We start from the raw sequence: 22,100 nt of genomic DNA, 5'->3' as shown, positions 1-22,100 counted from the left end.
CACTTGACTTAATAATTGTAATCTAATGCAATGATATCCATGCATTTTAAGAGTCCAAATGCACATTTTTAAGTGTCCGTTGCACATCATGTTGCTCAGCCCTGAAGCTGAGTAAAGCAGATTTAATTGAAAGGCTAAATGAAAGCAGATATAAATACTTTCACTGATGTCACTTACACACTTCAGAACTCCCTACAACTCCATTAAACATACCCAGGAGCTTTACTAGCCCTCATATGATATAGAAAGCAGAGTTATTAATTTAGTCTGGGTTAGTGGAGTGCCCACAGGACCATTTTATGTCTTGTTTATATAGAACTGTACATTTCGTATAATACCCAAGAGAAACTCTTAGAAATATTAGTCAGGAACGTAATATAGAGTCCATTAAATCATCTTAAACGACCCTTAGAAGTCTAAAAATACATTTAAGTGCCCATAAATGCATCGTTAGGGTGAGGGCGTGGTCAGTGATTGGAACAGATATACATTTCCTAAACTGCAATGGCGTACAGTATGTGTGTGTGAGTGTGTAATGTCACTTGTTCACTGTTCTGGTGATGTCAGACAGTCCTTAATAATTCATAACTGAGATACAGTATGCAGTAAGCTTGCTAGGGATGTTAACATTGCACCAGTGTCATATGAGAGACACTACATACACACATACACACATACACACATACACACGCACACACACAACTTCATCTTACGTAAGCAATGTCATGACCTGTTGATATATGTGATGAAACGGTAATGAAATTGTTGTTATGCAAGAAGGTCTTCTTTTTTGGAAAAAGAACAAGTAAAATAGGATCCCAGGCACTGCCGTAAGTTTATAACTCAAATGCTTAGATTTCTTACAGTAATTGTGTTCAAATTAACAATATTTTAACTCAGTAAATAAATTAAACAAAACATGTCTGGGCCATATTTCATCCCAAAATGTAAAGAAAGAAAGAAAAAGAAAGAAAGAAAGAAAGAAAGAAAGAAAGAAAGAAAGAAAGAAAGAAAGAAAGAAAGAAAGAAAGAAAGAAAGAAAAAACATTTTAGGTCTATTTTGTGATTTTTATTTTTATTTTTATTTATTTATTTTTTTGCATTTTTTGCATTTTATAATGAAAATTAATGTAAACATATTTATTTAATTATCTTATTTATGACAAGTACTGTAAATGTAATAAATAAACATGTTTATTTCTAACAATTACTGTAAACACATTTATTTATTTATGACAATTACTTTAAACATTTATTTATTATTTATTTATGGCAATTACTATAAACAGGTTTGTATATTTATTTATTTATTACAATGACTGTAAACACATTTATTTATTTATTTATTTATGACAATTACTATAAACACATTTATTTATTTATTTATTTATTACAATTACTGTAAACATTTATTTATGACAATTACTATAAACATATTTATTTATTTTGGAGCAGAAACATAGAAAGATGTTTATTTATTTATTTCCTATAATTATAGTGTAAAATATTTATACATCATTGTACTATTTGTGTTACTGATTTGTGCTTTTTTTATTTTGTTTTTTAATTGTGTCCTGAAAGGATGATTTTCCTTGCAGCATTATAAATTATTTGCATAAACTCAAAATAATTAATAAATTAATTAATTAATTTAAAAAAACATATTTTGTCACAATGCAAAAAATTGAGTTAAATTTGGAGTGAAATTCGACCCGGACATGTTCTATGCATTATTGCTTTCTAATTGTTTTACCCTATTTTTATATGTAGACCAATGAGACCAAACATTAGTGTGTGGTTCAGGTATATGTTATGGGCACAAAATGTAACCTTGTCCCTGTGGGGACATTTTTGGTCCCCATGAGGAAACAAGCTGATAAATTTTCCAGAATTAAGTGTTTTGAAAATCTAAAAATGCAGAAACTTTCCTGTGGGGTATAGGTTTAGGTGTAGGGTTAGGACAAGGGGACATAAAATACAGTTTGCAGAGTATAAAACCATCACTCACCCCACTGTGGACACCCTCTGTCTCCACTATAAACTGACATGAGATCAGTCACCGAATTAGTCCTGATTTTGCATTCTCTGTCTCCCCCTGCTGACTCTGCGCAATGTCGTCGCGTGTGAGGGTGAATAAGTGACCCATAAAGCGCCTCCTACACCATTCAACCACTTATGTCCAAGTGAAGAATGGGGGAGTCATTGAGAAGCCTTTTCATTGTGTAATTTATTGCTCCGTTCTGTAGTTGCACACTTGCACCAGCAGAAGTCAGACTGGCGCTTTCTACAGATAGCCTGCTGGGTGTTTCCGTTCACCTCAAAGGTTAAATTCAACCTGGTGTAAACCTGGCATCATGCATTTGCACTGAATAATACATTCGGACTGTGTGCGAATGGGCTCATTGACTTTCAGCGGCTGGACTTTGAAATATTTGCATCAGTATTTTGTTTTTAGCAAAATCGGTCGTCGTTTGGCGCCTCTGGCTAACAAATTCAATAAGTTAAAACAAAACACTATATTTATACATTATAATATATTTTTGTATTGCATACATTTATAACGCAGCGTTTGCTATATTTATCACTATATTTATTTACTAATATATATTTATATAAATGTATTTACTGCTATATATATATATATATATATATATATATATATATATATATATATTTAATAAAAAGTTGAATATAAATGCGTTATGTTGGTTATATTAAAATATTTCCACGGAAATAAATTTAAACTAAATTTTACTTTTTGATTAGGTCCAGTATTTCGTGTTTCCGTCGCAAAATGCCACTAATTTAAACCATGGCAAGTATTAAATCTAGTCCAGTGGTCCTCAGTCCAGGTCTTGAAGTACTCCAGTTCCAGCATTTTGACTTTCTCCGTTACCTGACACACCCAGTTCAGGTCTTGTAGTCTCTACTATTAAGCCGATGATAAAAATCAGGTGTGTTAAATGGAAAACTATCCAAAATGTTTAGAGCTTGGGTTGTCAAGGACCAGGACTGTAAAAAAAACTGGACTAGAGGTTTCCTAAAATAGAGTGACTGTCAATTTTGTGTCTTACACACACACACACACGCACGGACGCAAGCTACACACTCACGCCCCAACCCGCCCACCAATTGACAGTAGTGTGAGAGCGCGGGCATGAGTAACACGCACACCTAACGAATTTTTTTGCATGCACAATCAGATACTCTCACACCTTAGAGTGAGTTTAGATGAGTTACAGTCTCTGTCACCTCTAGACGCGCGTATTTTTCTTGTTTATCGTGTGCGCACTCAACCTGTGCGTAATATTGATGCGGCCACTTGCATCTCCAGTCGTTCTTGCGCGTCTGGCGATGCGGCTGTAACGACGCGCCCCTGTGCTTCACGTGCCACTTTTCATGTTTTTTTCCCCGTGCAGGTCCAGTAATCATTGATGTGCATGGTTGAATGTCATCGCTTTGCTTTACGGACTACAGTTTTCTGCTGCTGGATCACGCACTGAACCTGTGGTTAGATATGACGCATCGGGCACAGTAGGGACGCGTCTCGGAGAAGCAGAAAGGTTTCAGACAGAAGGGACCAGCGGATCTGGACTAAACAGGCGTCATGTCTAACACGACGAAGAGCAAAAAGGAAAAGGAAATCATTACGGAGTATGAGAGCCAAGTGAAAGGTAAGAAGAACACTCTCGCACCTGATGGGTACCTGGAGACGGTCTCTCGTCTGATGCATCTAATACGAACCGTGTGCATGCGTTAAATTTACAGCATATTGGTCAAATAATATTTCATAGTGGCTTTCAATTGCTTTATTGCTGCCTGTTTTGTGTGAACTTGTTTTCAAAACATATTAAATCGTTCTGATGGAAATTGTTAAGCTGGTGGTTGTGTCTTAAAACATGTTAAGTGGTTTCTTGAATTCTTTTGCTTATTAAAGCTGGTAAACCATCTTTGACCAAGCAGCTCAAAATGGTCAAGATGGTTTTTGGAACATGATTACTAGTCAACCAGTTAATGACCAGCTTGGATTAGCTAGAAGAGATGGTTTTTGAAATATGGTAGCCAGTCTTATTACCAGCTACAAATCAAACAGCTAAAGGTGTGTAAGGTTTGGGACATGGTAGCTGGTTGACCAGCTAATAACCAGGTGGTCAGTATGGCTTCTGCAACACAACATCTGGTGAGCCAGCTAAAGTGTTTTCAGATGAGTTTTGGATTATGGTAGCTGGTTGACCAGCTAGAAACCAGCTACAAATAAGCAACCAGCTGGTCAAGTTGGTTTTTGAAACACGGTAGCTGGTCATCCATCTTATTCCTAGCTAGAGGCTAACCATCTTAATGTGGTTAGGATAAGATTTGGAATATGGTAGCCGGTTGACCAGCTAATAACAAACTGGTCAGTATGGCTTTTGCAACATGACTTCTGGTCAGACATCTTGAGGTTTTTCAGATGAGTTTTGGATCGTGGTAGCTGGTACATAGAAGCTGGTCATCCAGTTTATTACTAGCTAGAAACCAACTAGCTTAATGTGGTTAAGATGAGTTTTGGAACATGGTAGCTGGTTGACAAGATGATAACCATCTTGTCAGGATGGTTTTTGCAACATGACAGCTGGTCAACCAGCTTAGTTAAAATCCAACCAGATTAAGGTGGTTAAATTTTGTTTTGGAACATGGTATTGTAGCTGGCTGGTAAGATGATAACAAGTTGGTCGAGGTGTTTTTTTGCAATATGGCAACTGGTCAACCAGCTTATTACTAGCTAAAAACCAACCTGCTTAATGTGGTTAAGATGAGTTTTGGAACATGGTAGCTGGTTGACAAGATAATAACCAGATAGTCTGGATCGATTTGGAACATGGAAGCTAGTTAATCATCTAATAACGTGCTTGAAATAAGCAGACAGCTGGTGAAGATGGCAGCTGGTCAACCAGCTTAGTTAGAAACCAACAAGTTTAAGATGTTTAAAATTATTTTTGGATCGTGATAGCTGGTTGATGAGATGGTTTTTGCTATATGAGGATTAGGGTGTTTAAAATTAGTTTTGGAACATGATATCTGGTTTACGAGATGATAACCAGCTGGTCGAGATGTTTTTTGCAATATGGCAGCTGGTCAACCATCTTATTACTAGCTAGAAACCAAGAAGCTTAAGTTTTTTAAAATGGCAGCTGTTCAACCAGTTTAGTTAGAAACCAACCAGATTAAGGTGATTAGTTTTGGAACATAGTAGCTAGTTGATGAGATAATAACCAGCTAGTCAAGATGGTTTTTGCAACATAGCAGGTGGTCAACCAGATACTTACTATCTTAAAACCAACCCGCTGGTGGTTAAGATGAGTTTTGCAACAAGTTAACTGGTTGATGAGATAATAACCAGCTGGTCAGGATGGTTTTTGCAACATGGCAGCTGGTCAACCAGCTTAGTTAGAAACCAACCAGATTAAGGTGGTTAAAATTAGTTTTGGTACATGATGGCTGGTTGACAACATGTTTACCAGCTGGTCAAGATGGTTTTTGCAACATGGCAACTGGTCAACCAGATTATTGCTAGCTAGAAACCAACCATCTTAAGGTGGTTAAGTTGAGTTGTTTGAACATGGTAGCTGGTTGATGAGATAATAACTAGCTGGTCAGGATGTTTTTTTGCAACATGGCAACTGATCAACCAGATTATTGCTAGCTAGAAACCAACCAGCTTAAGGTGGTTGAGTTGTTTGAACATGGTAGCTGGTTGATGAGATAATAACTAGCTGGTCAGGATGTTTTTTTGCAACATGGCAGCTGGTCAAAAATAAGCAGCCAGCTGGTCAAAATGGCATCTTAGTTAGAAACCAACCAGATTAAGATGGTTAAAATTAGTTTTGGAACATGATAGTTGGTTGATGAGATGATAACCAGCTAGTCGAGATGGTTTTTGCAACATGGCAGCTGGTCAACCAGCTTATTACTAGCTAGAAACCAAACAGCTTACGGTGGTTAAGATGAGTTTTGGAAGATGGTAGATGGTTTCTGAGATAACCAGATGATCAAGATGATTTTTGCAACATGGCAGCTGGTCAACCAGCTAATAACCAACTCAAAATAAGCAGCCAGCTCATCAAAATGGCAGCTTAGTTAGAAACCAATCAGATTAAGGTGGTTAAAATTGGTTTTGAAACATGGTAGCCGGTTGATAAGATAATAACCCACTGGTCAAGATGGTATTTGCATCATAGCAGGTGGTCAACCAGCTTATTAACAGCTTGAAACTAACCTGTTGGTGTTTAAAATGAGTTTTGAACACGGTAGCTGGTTGACCAGCTAATAACCAGCAATTAGCTGATCACACAAGCTCAAGATGGTCCAGATGGTATATGTGGTTACTGGTCAACCTGTTAGAAACCATCCCAGGGGGATCAAGGTGGTTCTTGGACCTGTTAGCTGGCCGACTACCAGCTGAAAACCAGTCATCTCTAGATGGCTATTTCACCAGTTAATAACCATCTTGGACTAGCTAGAAATAAGCTACCGTGTTTCAAAACAAGCTTAAGCTGGATTTCCAGCAGGAGGTGAGAGGCTTAAGTGAGGGTATTATGAAAATACATGCTTCTTTGCATTCAATATATGCATTAGCATTATAATAACATACACAATCCACCCTGCATCATTTGTTTGCCCTACAGCAGGGCGGCCGCTTGTGCACGCACTCGTTTAACAGTGTGTAATCGATGAAATGAAAAGGGGGTGCGCAGCATCGCACAGGATCCATGGCAACCCGCATGGCAACCCCTGTCTCCAGCACTCCAACTGTAGTGAGGTGAAGGTGTACGCCTCGTTAGACCTCAAAAATGAAAAAACGTTTGGAAAAAAAGCTGGAATGAGAAAACCATCAATTTGCTTTTCCTAATGCTGATATTTAAATGTAAGGAGCCGAGTTGCTGTCTCAGCTACTATTGGCCAATGGTGGTCCGGGTGAGGGTGGTCTCTAGGCAACATGCTGATAGATCGTTGTAGTATTGGGGCCGCTGTGTTAGCGCTCGCACGGCCAAGATGGATGAACATATGGACGGCTCTCATTGTCAAATGTAGGTTTGTGTGCACGTGCACAAAGGTACACTCCGTTTTCAACAGACAACAGGCTCTTGCTGCATTGTACACGTTTCCATGGATACTCAACCACCAGTGTGTGTGAATGTCCAATGGGGAAGCGATGGGTATCTGGCTGTGTGTGTGTGTGTGTGTGTGTGTGTGTGTGTGTGTCAGGGAGCAAGATCAGGGAATCCTCTTGCCGCAGCAGTGCTGTTTAGTATGGACCGCACGTACAGCCATGTGTGTGGCATACAGTAGTGTGACTGAGGATGGATTGAGACAGATGAGTGATTTATGCTCAGAAGGGACAGCACTGTTATTCTCAGATATTACAGATATGTTTGCTATTCAAATATGCTTAATTTTCTTTTTATTGATGTCGCGTTTAAATGCATTCTGTGAGCGCGGATGTGTAAATGTGATTGTTTCAATTTTTAGCGGACTTGGAAAAATATGTTCTGTGAAGAGAAAAAAATGTCCCTGGGAACATGCTTGAGTTTGTCAGTGTCCGAACAGGAAATGGTTTTCTCTGAGGGAGGAAGTTAGAAGGAAAGAAAGGCACATGACCTTGACTGTACCTGCAACTGCACATGTACACACACATACACCCACACAAACTGAAATACACATTTATGGTAAATTCAAAGCAGTTTTACTGTAATATCATAAATATAAATACTTTTTGTTAATATTTTGAGTTAGATTTTATTTTTATTATATTTAAAGGTTTAGATATTTTTTTTTGTGTGTGTGTGTTTTATATATTTGTATATAGTGTCTAGTTTTTTCTAGTTTTTATTACCTTTTATTTCTGTTTTAGTTTTAGGTATTTTAGTGTATTAAGTTAAACTATATTAAGTATATAAATAAATCTTAGGTGAAATAAAAGGTTATTTTATTTGTATTTAGAAAACCTTTATTTCAGTCTTAGTTTTAGGTGTTTTAGTACAGTAAGTTAACCTCAATTAAAATTAAAAATGTTTCCTTTGGCAGTTAGCTTAAATATTTTTATTTTATTTTATTTTTAATTTCATTTTTAATTTAATTTAATTTAATTTAATATTTTATTTTAATTTTTATGTTATTTTATTTTAATTTGTTTTGTTTTTATATACATTTATTTTATTTCATGTAATTAGTTTTTTTAATAGTTTTAGTTTCAGTTTTAGTAAACCCTGCTGGCATCTAGCTAGAATAGTTTGTTTTTATAATATTTTTATATTATTTAACATTTTTATATTGTTTTGTTTTTATTATTTGACAATATATTTTTATATTTTTGTGTTTTATATTATATATATAATGCACGTGTATATAATATATAAAATACTGTGTTTTACATATACATGTGTAACATTTTTTCCCAGTTAACATGTACTTTAAGACTTTAAGTAACGCAAATTGTTTCATGGTTTTACTTAGCTATAATAACCCTGATTCAGAGTGAGTCAGTTTAATGTGGAAAACCTTGGTGTGTGTGTGTGTGTGTTGTTGCATGCGCATTCCTCAAAATATATTTGCTTCATCAGCAAGAAACGGCACACAAGCGGGTGACTTTTTCAGTCCTGTAGGGAGCTTGTGTTATACAAAAGCTTTACACATGCATACGACTACACACACTGTTGTAAACCCCACGCTCATGTCATCCAGTGACCGCTAGTGTGTATGAGTGTACAGTATTCATGCAAGGTTTAATCTTTTCCAACGTGCACTTATAAGCAGAAAATGAACTGATATCTTCCAGTAGGACATTGCCATAATACTGCGTTTTAGCCTGTTATTCTCATGAGATTTGATGTTGGGTTGCACTTCTGGCTGCCGTCCAGTCCAAAGCCACAAACACACAGATACACATCATCGTCCGAGGCCGCAGACTGACTCGCTGGTGTACTTCCTCTGCCTAGAGTGACTGTATGAATCAGATTTATTGCGGCTCAGGGGATCCACTCCGCTACAAGACATTTCATCTCTTTGTTCAGAGTCCCAGAGAAGGAGCCCTCAGAGTCTAAACATCTCACAATAAATGTTCAGAGTGAATGCAAAGCGACATAAAACAGGCTGTACAGATTAAAGGAGTGTTTTTAGTGGGTTTGTGAGGTATTGTACTGTAGATTTTCAAGAATTCAACAGCTATTCGTAGAAACAGTGGCGAATGATACTGATGTTTTTTTATGGCCATGCAGACGTAAAAAAGCGGTTTTAGTCAGCCACATCCTCTTGTGTGTGTCGCTGTTACACTGAATGATAAACTTTGGGTTTTTCCATTATGAAATAACCAGAAAGGTTCTGCTTCTTTAAAACTTGAGGATTGTACTTACGAATGTGCCATTTGATTGTCTGTGTAACGGCGGTAGTCGAAAAGTACACAGATAATATGGACCTGCAAACCTGTAACCTAACTGTGTTGTAGATTATATGTATTGCAGCGAATTGTGTGTGTGATTACTTAGAAATTTTTTGGTAAAGATATTGTTATCTCTCGCTTTGGGCATATTTAGGGGGGTTCTTAAAAGACAAAAATGTAAATATAACTTATTAGAAATATAATAAAAATTCAAAATATAAATTGTAATAAATATAATTAACAATTAAAATTAAAACATTTAAAATATAATACAATAACCAATATAAAATATTGTATAACCAATATAACTTGTAATAAATGTAATTAACATAATAAAATATAATATAAAAATATAAAATGTATATGTGTGGGTGTGTATATATATATATATATATATATATATATATATATATGCACACATACACATACATATAAATAGTAAGAAATATAATAAAAATGTTCATGTAAATATTTAAAATGTAATTTAAATATAAAATAGAGGTGTGTGTATAAATATAAGTTATGACAAATATACTTAACATAATATTTAAATGTAAATATTATTTAAAATATTATTTAATAAATATGAAATATAATATTATAAGTTGTAACATAATTAAGAGTTAAAATTTAAATATTTAAAATATAATAATATAATATTTAAAATATAACATATTACATTAAATATGAAAGTATTTAAATTAAAATATATTTAAAATATAACAGTAAAATAAATGTTTATATACCATTACAAATATAAATATACAGTTAAAAATAATGAAATTAAAAAATATAAAATATAGTTTACATGTTTTTTTACAACATTTTAAATAAAATTTATATAATAATAAAATTAAATTAAATAACAATTTATGTATATTCCTGTATCTGACTATGCATATTTACCTACTAAATATTGTCATACTACCAACATGCATACATACAGAACACACTTTATTAATGGTCAAAACCGCATTCTTTATCAAACACCATACATGCTTAGTATGCTATTTCAGACACTGCTTATGAAACACCTCATTTAGGTACCAAAGTAAATGTGTATGTGTGCACAAGTGGTATTGTAACACAAGTAAGGCGATGGCGAATGCTGAGAGCTGGACAAGGACCAGATGTCCACAACGTGTGTGTGCTTGTAGAAGTGTGTGAAGGTGAGGTGTGTGTGTAGCATTGTCCCATCCTCATGTACCCATCTCAGCCCTGGTCATGTTTCAAAATAATGATTGGAAACAGCATATGGCCTTACTTCCTCTTTTCGAGAATAGACAGTGAACAAATAGCTCATTTGGTCAAAACTGATTTCTTTGTATCAGACTCGAGACCAGACAGATTTTCCAGCCACCCACCGCATGTATTTATAACGGGAACGCTGTAAGTCTCATTAATCAAGTATAGATATCGATCCAGTAATCTATTTAAGACCACAGCGGAGAGGACCACATATACTGCAGTCCTTACACTAAGGATTGTGGGTCTTAAAGCCTGTCTTTGACTTTACTCTTGGGTTTAAAGCAAAACGCCTAGTTAGCCAAGCTTGTTTTTCAGATTATCTCAAGTCTTATTTCGATTTGAAGCAACAGAGATGTGCTAATGGAGCTTATTAGCTATGTTTTGATTCATGTGAATGAAATTTCTCTTTGCATTTTTAATGTTTTGACTGTCTCTTCCTCACAGTCTCATTTACATTTATGTCAAATTAAATATGGCATGATTAAGGTCAATGACAGTTCTAGTCTGGTGTTGAGTCATTGTCTGTCTGTTTAGTCCTGACACGTTCGCTTTAGCTCTTCGTGTCTACTGACCTTGGTTTAGTGAGCGCTTGATTACATTTGTTGTGTCTTGTGTGCTGAATGAAGCCTCACCTAATGCTGACTTTTGCTTGACACTATGCAAAGACATTCACTCTTTCAGCATTTTGGACATGCATATAAACGCACGCACACAAATATATATATATATATATATATATATATATACAAGCGAGGCAGCTTCTCCTCAAAATATTGGATGAGGAAAAAAAATTGTAGTACAAAAATAGATAAATATCTAGAAATATTGTCTCTCTCGCCTCGCCTGAGCCTGTTAAGTTTTATTAGGCCTCCTAAAGCGTGCCGTGAGTTTGGGTAATTGGGAATAAATGATGGGAAGTCGCATGAGACGAGGCAACGCCTCCATCGCGATATGATTGGATATGACTGGTTATGTTTATCTGTGATTGGTTCATGCGATAAATCCTGCCTTTTGTGTGTGTTCCGTTGCAAATAGGTCTGAATGGCGTTAACGGGAGGACTAATTTAAAAAAGTATATATATATATCACACTTATATATATATATATATAACCACTTTGCTACGTCAAAATAAGACTTAAAATGGCGTGAAAACATAATCTATGGGAGTTTTTAGTGAGTAATCAGCTTGGTGACATTTAAAGTACTTTTTTTTTTTTGGTCTGTGACTAATATTTACCAAGCTTTGATGACTAATGATCCGAAAAATTCAAAAATAGTTAAAAGCTAACTATTAAAAACAATAAGTTCACAAACAAAATATATTGTTTAAATTGTTACTGCCTTGAGTTATTATTTTGGAAAAAATGTATTTGGAAAAAAAAATTAAAGCTGTAGTAAACTGTCATTGTTTTGATGCTTTAAAAACACTTGTATATGCTGTGTATATAAACCCATATTTTAGAATTAGATTTTCTGAAGAACAAAACTTTTATCAATTAATGTTGACCAGAGACCTTGTTTTACTCAAAAATTGAAAATTAGTGGGGAAAAAAATGAAATCCCAAAAATGTATTTAAAAGGGATAGTTCACCCAAAAATAAAAATTTTGTTATTCACCTTCATGTCATTCCAAACCCATAAGACCTTTGGAAACAAATTAAGATATTGAAATCCGAGAGGTTTTGGACCCTGCATAGACAACGACGCAACTGACACATTCAAGGTCCAGAAAGGTAGTAAGGACATTGATAAAATAATCCATGTGTCATCAGCGGTTCAACCGTAATATTATAATGCTAAGAGAATACGTTTTATGTGCGAAGAAAACAAAAATAATGACTTCATTCAACAATTTCTTCTCTTCTGTGTCAGTCTTCGATGCACGTTCATCAAAAATATCTTAATTTGTGTTCTGAAGATGAACGAAGGTCTTACGGGTTTGGAGTGACATGAGGGTGAGTAATTAAAGGAGAAGTCCACTTCCAAAACGAAGATTCACATATAATGGACTTACCCCCTTGTCATCCAAGGTGTTCATGTCTGTCTTTCTTCAGTCGTAAAGAAATTGTTTCTTGAGGAAAACATTTCAGCATTTTTCTCCATATAATGGACTGATATGGTGCCCTGATTTTGAACTTCAAAAATGCAGTTTAAATGCGGCTTCAAACGATCCCAAATGCGGCTGTAAACGATCCCAACCGAGGAAGAAGGGAAACGATCTAGCGAAATGATCGGTTATTTTAATAAAAAAATACAATTTAAATACTTTTTAATCTCAAACGCTCATCTTACCTTTCTCTCCCTGAACTCTGTGTATTCTGGCTCAAGACAGTTAGGGTATGTCGAAAAACTCCAATCGTATTTTCTCCCTTATCTTCAAAAATAATTTCAAAATCATCCTACATCACTGCAGAAGTACCGACACAGTCTTTGCAAAGTGAACATGCAAAGGTCAAACACCCTTAACAAAAAAGGTAAAACAGCGATATAGGACGATTTTGAAGTTGAGAGAGAACATGAGATGGGAGTTTTTCGACATACCCGAACTGTCACGAACCAGAAAAAAACAGTCCCGGCAGAGTAAGACAAGACAAGCATTTGACATTAAAAAGTATATAAATTGTATTATTTTTATTAAAATAACCAATCTTTACACTGGATAAGACCCTTCTTTCTCAGCTGGGATCATTTACAACCGCATTTGTGATCGTTTGAAGCCGCATTTAAATTGCATTTTGAAAGTTCAAAATCGGGGCACCATATCAGTCCATTATATGGAGAAAAATGCTGAGATGTTTTCCTCAAAAAACATAATTTCTTTACAACTAAAGAAAGAAAGACATGAACATCTTGGATGACAAGGGAGTGAGTACATTATATGTGAATCTTGGACTTTTCCTTTAATGACAGAGTTTTCATTTTTGGGTGAACTGTCCCTTTAAGACATTTCAAATCAGCAATAAAAGCTGATACAGTTGTTGAGTTAATTTAGCTTGTTTTTGTTCTGAAGACCTTGTTTTTCAAACTAGTTCAGTTAATATACATTCACAAGTTGAGGTTTACGAGGTTTTCGGTTATTTTGACACATGATGATTTTTGACTCATAAGCAAAGATTCAGCTATACAAATTTTTTTTAGACTGAGAGGATGGAGTGTGTTCTTTAAAAGATTAAAAGAAAAGCTGAAGGAAAAAGCGTAGGAATTAAATTGGCTTTAGATGAATGGAGAGCGACAGAGGAGGAGATACAGATAAGAAGTCTAAGGCGAAATGGGAAGTAAATGGGAAGTAGCAGAGTAGCGTATAACATGGTGACGTATGTGGGGTTTTTTTAAAGGATAAATATGTGACTTCCCCATACTTCCACCTAAGTGGGATATTTTTATGTTTATGGAGGGCTTAAGTGCGTATTTGGATGCCATCGTGGTTTGTAGTTCCTGTTTTTATAAATCATGTGAATATGCGAGCGTGTGTGAGTGTGTAATGCTGCTATACGGCATGCCTGCACACTCCTTACGCTCTCAGGTTGCTGAGCAGAAGCCTTGTTGCCATGGAGACAGTCTGGGTCGGGCGCATGCCGCAGGGTATCAGACATGCTCACCGCGGTCACAAGTTCAAAGGTCAAATACCAGACGTACGATTTGAAATAATTACAAATGACAATTATTATATGGCAGTGAGTGGAGTACACCTTGCAAACTGGCTAAATTAATCTCTCATCATGCTGAATTGAAATATTTATGTACTTGTTTTGCACAGCAGGATGGGAATTTTATATTTCTCTGCTAGATGAAATCCATCCGCATGAACAAACACATTTCCGAAGCTTTTATATTGTTTTAATTAGCATTGTCTGCCTGTTTTGTGCTTCAAAGGCTTGTGGAAATGACTCACTGTCTATTTATTTGTAGTTTTGAAAGGCGTTTCAATGCACTTCCACTTCCGAAGTCTGCTGGTTTTTGGCCAGTAAGTTGTTCGAAGCTGGTTTGTAACTGCGTGGACGCTCTGAGCGCACATTGTCCGGATGACAGATGAGCGTGTTTCGAGAATCAACACGAGTGGAGGCCGGGGACGGCCCGTGCGAGGATGTGCTCCAATGCAGTCGGATGTTTCTCTCTTGAGATTGTCTTGAGAACTGCTCTGTCAGCAACAGCTGTACTGGTAAAAAACTGATGCATTGGCCAGGCTGATTGATAGTGCAATGTTTGACCATTTTGAGATTATCAATATCAGTAAGGATCTGGGCTTGCATGGGGGGTTGCCAGTTGCTCCTTCAAAAAGCTGTATGTTGACAATATGTGTGTATAAGTAGTCCATGTGACTCATGCACTCAATTATTCTGAAACAGTTGTTTTTAGTAGTGTTAAATTTATTATTATTTTAATAGTATTTAGTATATTTTATGCACTATGATTAATATTTTGAATTAACTTTTATTATTTTGTATATTATTTTTATGTATTTTGTAACCTTTTTTCATTTGTATTTTATTTTTAATTATTGTTTATTTATTTTTTTTATATATATTTTTTTTTTAATTATGCACCACTCATATATACTTGCATTCTGAATTACATTATTATTCATTTTTTGTTTTATTATTTTTAATTATTTATTTATTTATTTATTTATTTTTAAATGTTACTATTTTTAATTATTTTTTTATTTCATTTTTATTCATTATTTACACTATTATTATTATTATTATTATTATTATTTTCATTTATTATTGTATTTTTATTTATTTGTTAAATAAATAGACCACTGAGGCAAATTTATATATATATATATATATATATATATATATATATATATATATATACATAATAAAAAATAATTTTTTAAAAATAAATGTAATACAAAATTATTTTTTTAAACTTATTTTTTGTATTAAATTTTTTTTAGTATTTGTATTTTTGTATTACATGTGTTTTGTATAACATTTTTCAATTATTATTTTTTTTTATTATTTTGAATTATTATTTAATTATTTTATTTTTATTAATTTTATTCAAACTATTCATCAGGTTTTATAATTTTATATCTATCTATCTATCTATTATTATTATTATTATTATCATCATCATCATTATTTTTTTATTATTATTATTATTATTATATTGTTTTTACTTGTATTTTATTTGTAATATTTTTTTAATTTTTATTCATTTTTTAAATTCTGAATATATTATACTATATATATATATATATATATATATATATATACACTGAAGAAAATAACATTTTTATAAGATTACATTCATTATTACATAAATATTACATATATTTGTTTGACATATATTTCCAAATAAATTTTACAGTTAGTTAAAAAAAACTATATGCAGATTTGGTTTTTATTTTCTTATTGTTTATATTCTGTAAATCTCTACAGTATTTACAAATTAGAGTTAAACAGTAATATTATCAACTTTGACAGCCCTAAAACATAGGCTTTGTATTTTTCCCTCTGAATTGCTTACCTATAGCTGCCGCTGCATATTAAACTGTGAAAGTTTTTTTAAAAAATCACTTGAAAAAGAAACATGCACCAGTCAGGCAGTGCTGACATTCATTTGGCAAATTTTTTTCCGAATATCACCTGTGATTCTCTGCTGTGATTCAGGTGTTTCTTATATTGTATCAAACGAGTCACCTTGCTCACCATGCCACAGATGCATAACACACACACGCGCGCGCACACACGTGAGTTACATTTCTTTACTTCTCACAGTCCCTCCCACCCTCCTACACACACACACTCACACCCACGCAGAGCTCACGCCAAGCCTGCTGTCTCATCTGTTATTTCGAGCCGGAGAGGCAGTGTGACATTAAACAGTTGGTCTATGGAGAGAGAAAGAGAGGGGGAAAAAAAGTGTGAGGGAGAGGAAGAAAAGGAGGGAGAGAGCGAGCTGGTGAAGGGGAACGAGGGAGCTTTATTATTAAAAACCATTATTAAAAGCATAATTTGTTCGAAAATGAAAATTCTGTCTTTATTTACTCATCCTCATGGCGTTTGAAACTAAGGCTGAACTGTGTATTCAGGATTGGAGGTACAAAATGTAAGAATCAACCATATTAAAAAGCCATATCGGTGTATTTTGGTGGGACGGGAGTGGAGGGGTGGCGTGTCCTAGGGGGAATATTGGGGTGTTTATGGCTCTGTTTCAAAACCGGATGGCTGTTTTACATGCTCATTTCCATGCAATAGCAATTAACAGGCACTGAATGTTTTTGAGGCTTGCAAAAGGGTGCAAAAACACTGTAGAAATCTAGTGGTTTATGTGATTTATACACTATACGATAGCTTCATGTGAGGATATATATATATATATATATATATATATATATATATATATATAACATCAACAACAAAATTATTAAAAATAAAACTAAAGGAAAATATGTTAGAAAAAAAAAAACTAAAGGAAAATATGTTAGAAAATAGTTCAAAAAACATGCATCCTTAGTTTTATTAAATTTAATTTAATTTAATTTAATTTAAATTTATTTAAAAAAAAAAAAAAAAAAGCTGTCCCAAACATTATTTTTTATTTAATTTGCCTGTATACAATCTATTTTTCCTTTATTTTTTGCCTGTTTTATTTTATTTTATTTTTTTTTATTTTATTTTATTTTAATTTAATTTAATTTAATTTAATTTAATTTTTTTTATTTATTTATTTTATTTTATTTTATTTTTATTTTAATTTTATTTTTTTATTTATTTATTTTTTTATTTTAGAAAAGTGCATTTGTGCTGCCTTAAAAATAAATGACACTTGGTCAGATATTTTATCTACTTTGATACATTTGCACCTCTTTTTAAAAACTGACAGCTAGTCACTATCCACCGCTATTTATGAAAACAAGTTCGAAACGGCATGACTGTAAGTAAATGTCAACATTTTAATTCTGACTGAACTGTTCCTTTAAGCAAAAGTCGTGTTGAGTTTGAGGAGAAGTGGAGATCTAGGATGGAGAATCCAGAATTCCTCCTCCCATTAAACACACACACACTAATCCCCATGGGATACTCCACTCCACTACCTGTTGTCTTGGCAACGGCAGTGAGTGTGATAACCAGTGTGTTGTTAAGGAAGAATCCAGACCGGCTTGTTAGGAGGAAAATCTCTGGTTCAGGGAGCACAACTTCACCCATCAGTGGCCGCATTGTGTTCGAGTTGCTCCCGAACGTGTCATGTGATGTCACTTACACTGCAGCTGTCATTGAGAATGAAACACTGTTGTTTGAAATAGCCGTTGTTAATTAGCTAACATAACTCTCTCTCTCTCTGTGTGTGTGTGTGTGTGTGAGCAGAGATACGGTCTCAGTTAGTGGAGCAGCAGAAATGTCTGGAGCAGCAGACGGACATGCGGGTTCAGCTCCTTCAGGACCTGCAGGATTTCTTCAGGAAGAAAGCCGAGATCGAGAGCGAATATTCACGCAACTTGGAGAAGCTCGCCGAACGATTCATGGCCAAAACCCGCAGCACCAAGGACCACCAACAATACAAGTGAGTGTGCGAGCCAGACCGTGAATGCGCATGAATGATTCAAGAGTCATTTTCTAGAAACGAATCGGTGGCGAATAGTTTCGGTTCGGGTGCTTATTTCCTTTCCTTTCGTTCACCTCCAAATAATTTCTCTCGACTGTGGTTTGCGGTGGATGAGGGGCGACGTCTGGAATATTTTACCCATGATGCTTTGCAGCTTCATGCTTGAAAAATCAGAGATGGCAGAGGAGAGGCGATTGCTGTGTCTGCTGTAGTTATTGTTCTCGTGTGTGTTTGTGTGTGTGTGTGTGTGTGTATGGGCATCTGTGTATTTGCTGTCTCATTAATGCAGATAACATTCTGCTGGGAAAATAGAGAGATGAGGGATGAGTGAGCGAGAGAGAAAGAGAGAGAGGGAGTTTCACAGTTTCTCTTCTGTTGCATTTTTTTTTTTTTTTTTCCTCGTGCTGGGCACTGTTAGTGTGCTGGTCCTCATGGGGCTGTCCCATCGGATGCCTGCTGAGCTTTGTGATTAGTCACCGGCTGCTGAAGACATTCGCCTCTTTGGTCCAAAATGGCTTCCCATTGTCTTTTCGCAACAGCCATTACTAATATAGAAGATCAAGTGTGTGAAACAAAATGGCGTCTTTTACCTTCACGTCGGCAGGTGGTTAAACCACCTTCACTCTTTCAAATAAATCACCAGTTTGCACAGACAAAAGTGTGCAATGTGATTTTTAACAGTAATCCGTTTAAAACGTACTTAAAGTACAAAAGTTTTGGGTCAGTAATATTTTTTTTTTAAAGACGTTAAAGGAGAAGTCCACTTCCAGAACAACAATTTACAAATAATTTACTCACCCCCTTGTCATCCAAGATGTTCATGTCTTTCTTTCTTCAGTCGTAAAGAAATTGTTTTTTGAGGAAAACATTTCAGGATTTTTCTTCATATAATGGACTTCATTGGTGCCCTGATTTTGAACTTCCAAAATGTAGTTTAAATGCAGCTTCAAAGGGCTCTAAACGATCCCAGCCGAGGAAGAAGGGTCTTACTTAGCGAAACGATCTGTCATTTTTTCCGAAAAGTAAAAATTTGTATACTTTTAAGCACAAAAGCTTGTGTAGCACAGGTTCTGGGATGTGCGTTCACGATGCTACGAATTAGTAATGGGTCGTTCTTGAAGTCCACTTCCAGAACAACAATTCACAAATAATTTACTCACCCCCTTGTCATCCAAGATGTTCATGTCTTTCTGTCTTCAGTCGTAAAGAAAGCATTTCAAGATTTTTCTTCAGGATTAGGCAGAACTACAGACCCGGTGTTTACAAAGCGAACACGCAAAGACTAAGAAAGTGCAAATAAGTCAAACGCTGTTTAAAAACAAAAAGGTACAACGATGTCGGACGATTCTGAAGTTGTAGGAGAAAATAAGATTTGAGTTTTTCGCCATACTCTACACAGATATCTTGGATGACAAGGGGGTGAGTAAATTATTTGTGAATTGTTGTTCTGGAAGTGGACTTCTCCTTTAATACATTAGGGATGCATGAAATTGGTAAAATGCGACAGTAACGATATTTCTAATGTTACGATGAGTTCGTAGTTTCAAATGAATGCTGTTCTTTCGCATTTTCAATTCGTCAAAAAAATCCTAAAAAATAAATATTTCATGGTCTCCACAAAAAATCTAAAGCAGCACGACATGGATGATAATAAGAAATGTTTTTTGAGCACAAATTAGCATATTGGAATGATTTCTGAAGGATCATGTGACACTGAAGACTGGAGTAATGATGCTGAAAATTCAGTTTTGCCATCACATGAATAAATTACATTTTAAAATATATTCAAATAGAAAATGGTTATTTTAAATTGTAACAATATTTAGCAATATTACAGATTTTTTCAGTATTTTTACTCAAATGTGAGCATTATTTTTTTTAATGTACAAAAATATTATGCAGCACAACAGTTTTTAACAATGATGATAATAAGAAATGTTTGTTTGAATGATTTCTGAAGTATCATGTGACACTGAAGACTGGAGTAATGGCTGATGAAAATTCAGCATTACATCACAGGAATAAATTTTATTTTAAAGTATATTAAAATGGAAAACCACTATTTTAAATTGCAGTAATATTTTATAATATTACAGTTTTTTTTTCTGTATTTTTAATCAAATAAATGCAACCTTGATGAGCAGAAAAAAATCTTACCGATCCCAAGCTTTTGAATGGCAGGTTATGTAAAACTCTTACTCATTTTGTGAATTCATGCATCAAATATATGGAAAAGTGCAGTGAGGAATATCATTTAATGTTCAAATTTTTACATGGAATGAGATTCAGAGCATTAACTTGCCATCAGTGGTTTGTATGTTGATATATTCACTAATGAGTCATTTATTATGAAGATTTTATGAGTGCGTTCAGCTGGGAACCATCTATAGAGATTTTATGGGTTGTGCTACATTTCCTTAACATCCTCAACCAGTGAACTGCAGTTAAAAACTTCACCAAAGCCTCAGCGTTTCTTAAAGAATAAATGCAAAATGGTTCATTAGTGGATTTGAATGACTACTTGAAGAAAAGCCACAGAGCGGTACTCACAAAAACAGCATGTACAGCAAATCCACGGCCACCCAGAGAGTCCTGCAGCAGATATTCATTTTAAATACCACCAAGAAATTTGTGATTTTAAGCTTTATTTATATACACAATGTCTGAGATAAAGAAAAGAAAATTAGAACACTTAAACCAGTTATACCTTTGTTTATTCATTTATTTATTTTTAGAAATAGCACATTTTAAGCTATTTTTGTATTATATATTTTAGAATGTTTTAAAGAATGTTTGAACCTGTGAAAAAAAAAATAAAGAATGTGTTAATAGAGGTTCTATATTTTGGTTTAAACATTTAAAAAAAAAATTAAAAATTCAAATGCAACTGACACTTGATAACAGTTATTTTTTGGTATTTAAATGTACATGTATTTGTATTACTTTTCTTTATCTACATATCAAAAACACACATTTCCGTGGCTTTCAGGAAAGACCAGAACCTGCTTTCTCCCGTGAACTGCTGGTATCTGCTGCTGAACCAGGTGAGGAGGGAGAGTAAGGACCACGCCACACTCAGCGACCTTTACCTCAACAACGTCATCACACGCTTCACGCATGTCAGCGAGGACAACATGCGCCTGCTCAAGAAGGTGAGGTCAAACACAGGTCGGCGTGGAAGGTCGTTCCTGTCAGTACTATAATGTGATAGGATGCACGCATAATTACATCAAAATGAAAGCTGGAAAAAATATGCATTCATTAAAAACCGTGTACCTTTCAGTCAGCTGGTGAGACAAAAAACCTAATTTCTCCTTTGGATAATTAAAATGTGTGCAACTTTGTAGTAGTGGTGTTTGAATCTGTTCCTAGCAGTTTGTTTGAATTCCTTTAGTGTAATTATCAGAGTCAGCTTTCTCAGACTGTGGTTTTATTTTATGTGAATTCGACATTCATTATTTAGCCTTCGTCTCTGTAGAATCCAACACAGTGGTGGTTTATTTATAGGAAGTGATTTTTTTTCTTTAGATCAGCACTAATGTAATAACAATAGGGTCAATGACAAATAAGAGCGTCTAAGATACAGAAAAAATGAGTTTTTGTGGTTTTAAAAAAACTTTTATACCATTTTCGGACTTATTGTGGGCTACTTTCTCTTACTTCTTAAAGGACTGGTTCACTTCCAGAATAAAAAATTCCTGATAATTTACTCACCACCATGTCATCCAAGATGTTCATGTCTTTATTCAGGCGAAAATAAATTAAGGAAAACATTCCAGGATTTTTCTCCATATAGTTGAAGGTCCATTTACGGTTTCAATGCAGCTTCAAAGGACTCTTACGTAATAATGGTCTTATCTAGCAAAACGATCAGTGATA

General features: G+C 34.6%; 1 protein-coding gene across 3 annotated transcripts in view; it reads left to right on the top strand.

The window, feature by feature from the left end:
* The first annotated feature begins 3,102 nt into the window (after positions 1 to 3,102).
* srgap1b (SLIT-ROBO Rho GTPase activating protein 1b) overlaps positions 3,103 to 22,100 on the top strand; it is a 42,445-nt gene continuing 23,447 nt past the window's right edge. For 2 of the 3 annotated variants that reach the window (XM_051108140.1, XM_051108139.1), the window contains exons 1-3: positions 3,103 to 3,674; positions 17,984 to 18,179; positions 21,211 to 21,373. In XM_051108140.1, the coding sequence (XP_050964097.1) occupies positions 3,608 to 3,674; positions 17,984 to 18,179; positions 21,211 to 21,373 (426 nt within the window). In that variant the 5' untranslated portion in view covers positions 3,103 to 3,607. The remainder of the gene's footprint in view (positions 3,675 to 17,983; positions 18,180 to 21,210; positions 21,374 to 22,100) is intronic. The other variant, XM_051108141.1, reaches the window with a different exon arrangement.

This window comes from Labeo rohita, chromosome 4, assembly GCF_022985175.1.
Source record: "Labeo rohita strain BAU-BD-2019 chromosome 4, IGBB_LRoh.1.0, whole genome shotgun sequence".
NCBI classification, from domain to species: Eukaryota; Metazoa; Chordata; class Actinopteri; order Cypriniformes; family Cyprinidae; genus Labeo; species Labeo rohita.
The sequence above is the reverse complement of the archived record's forward strand: the minus strand, read 5'-3'. Positions and strand labels throughout refer to the sequence as shown.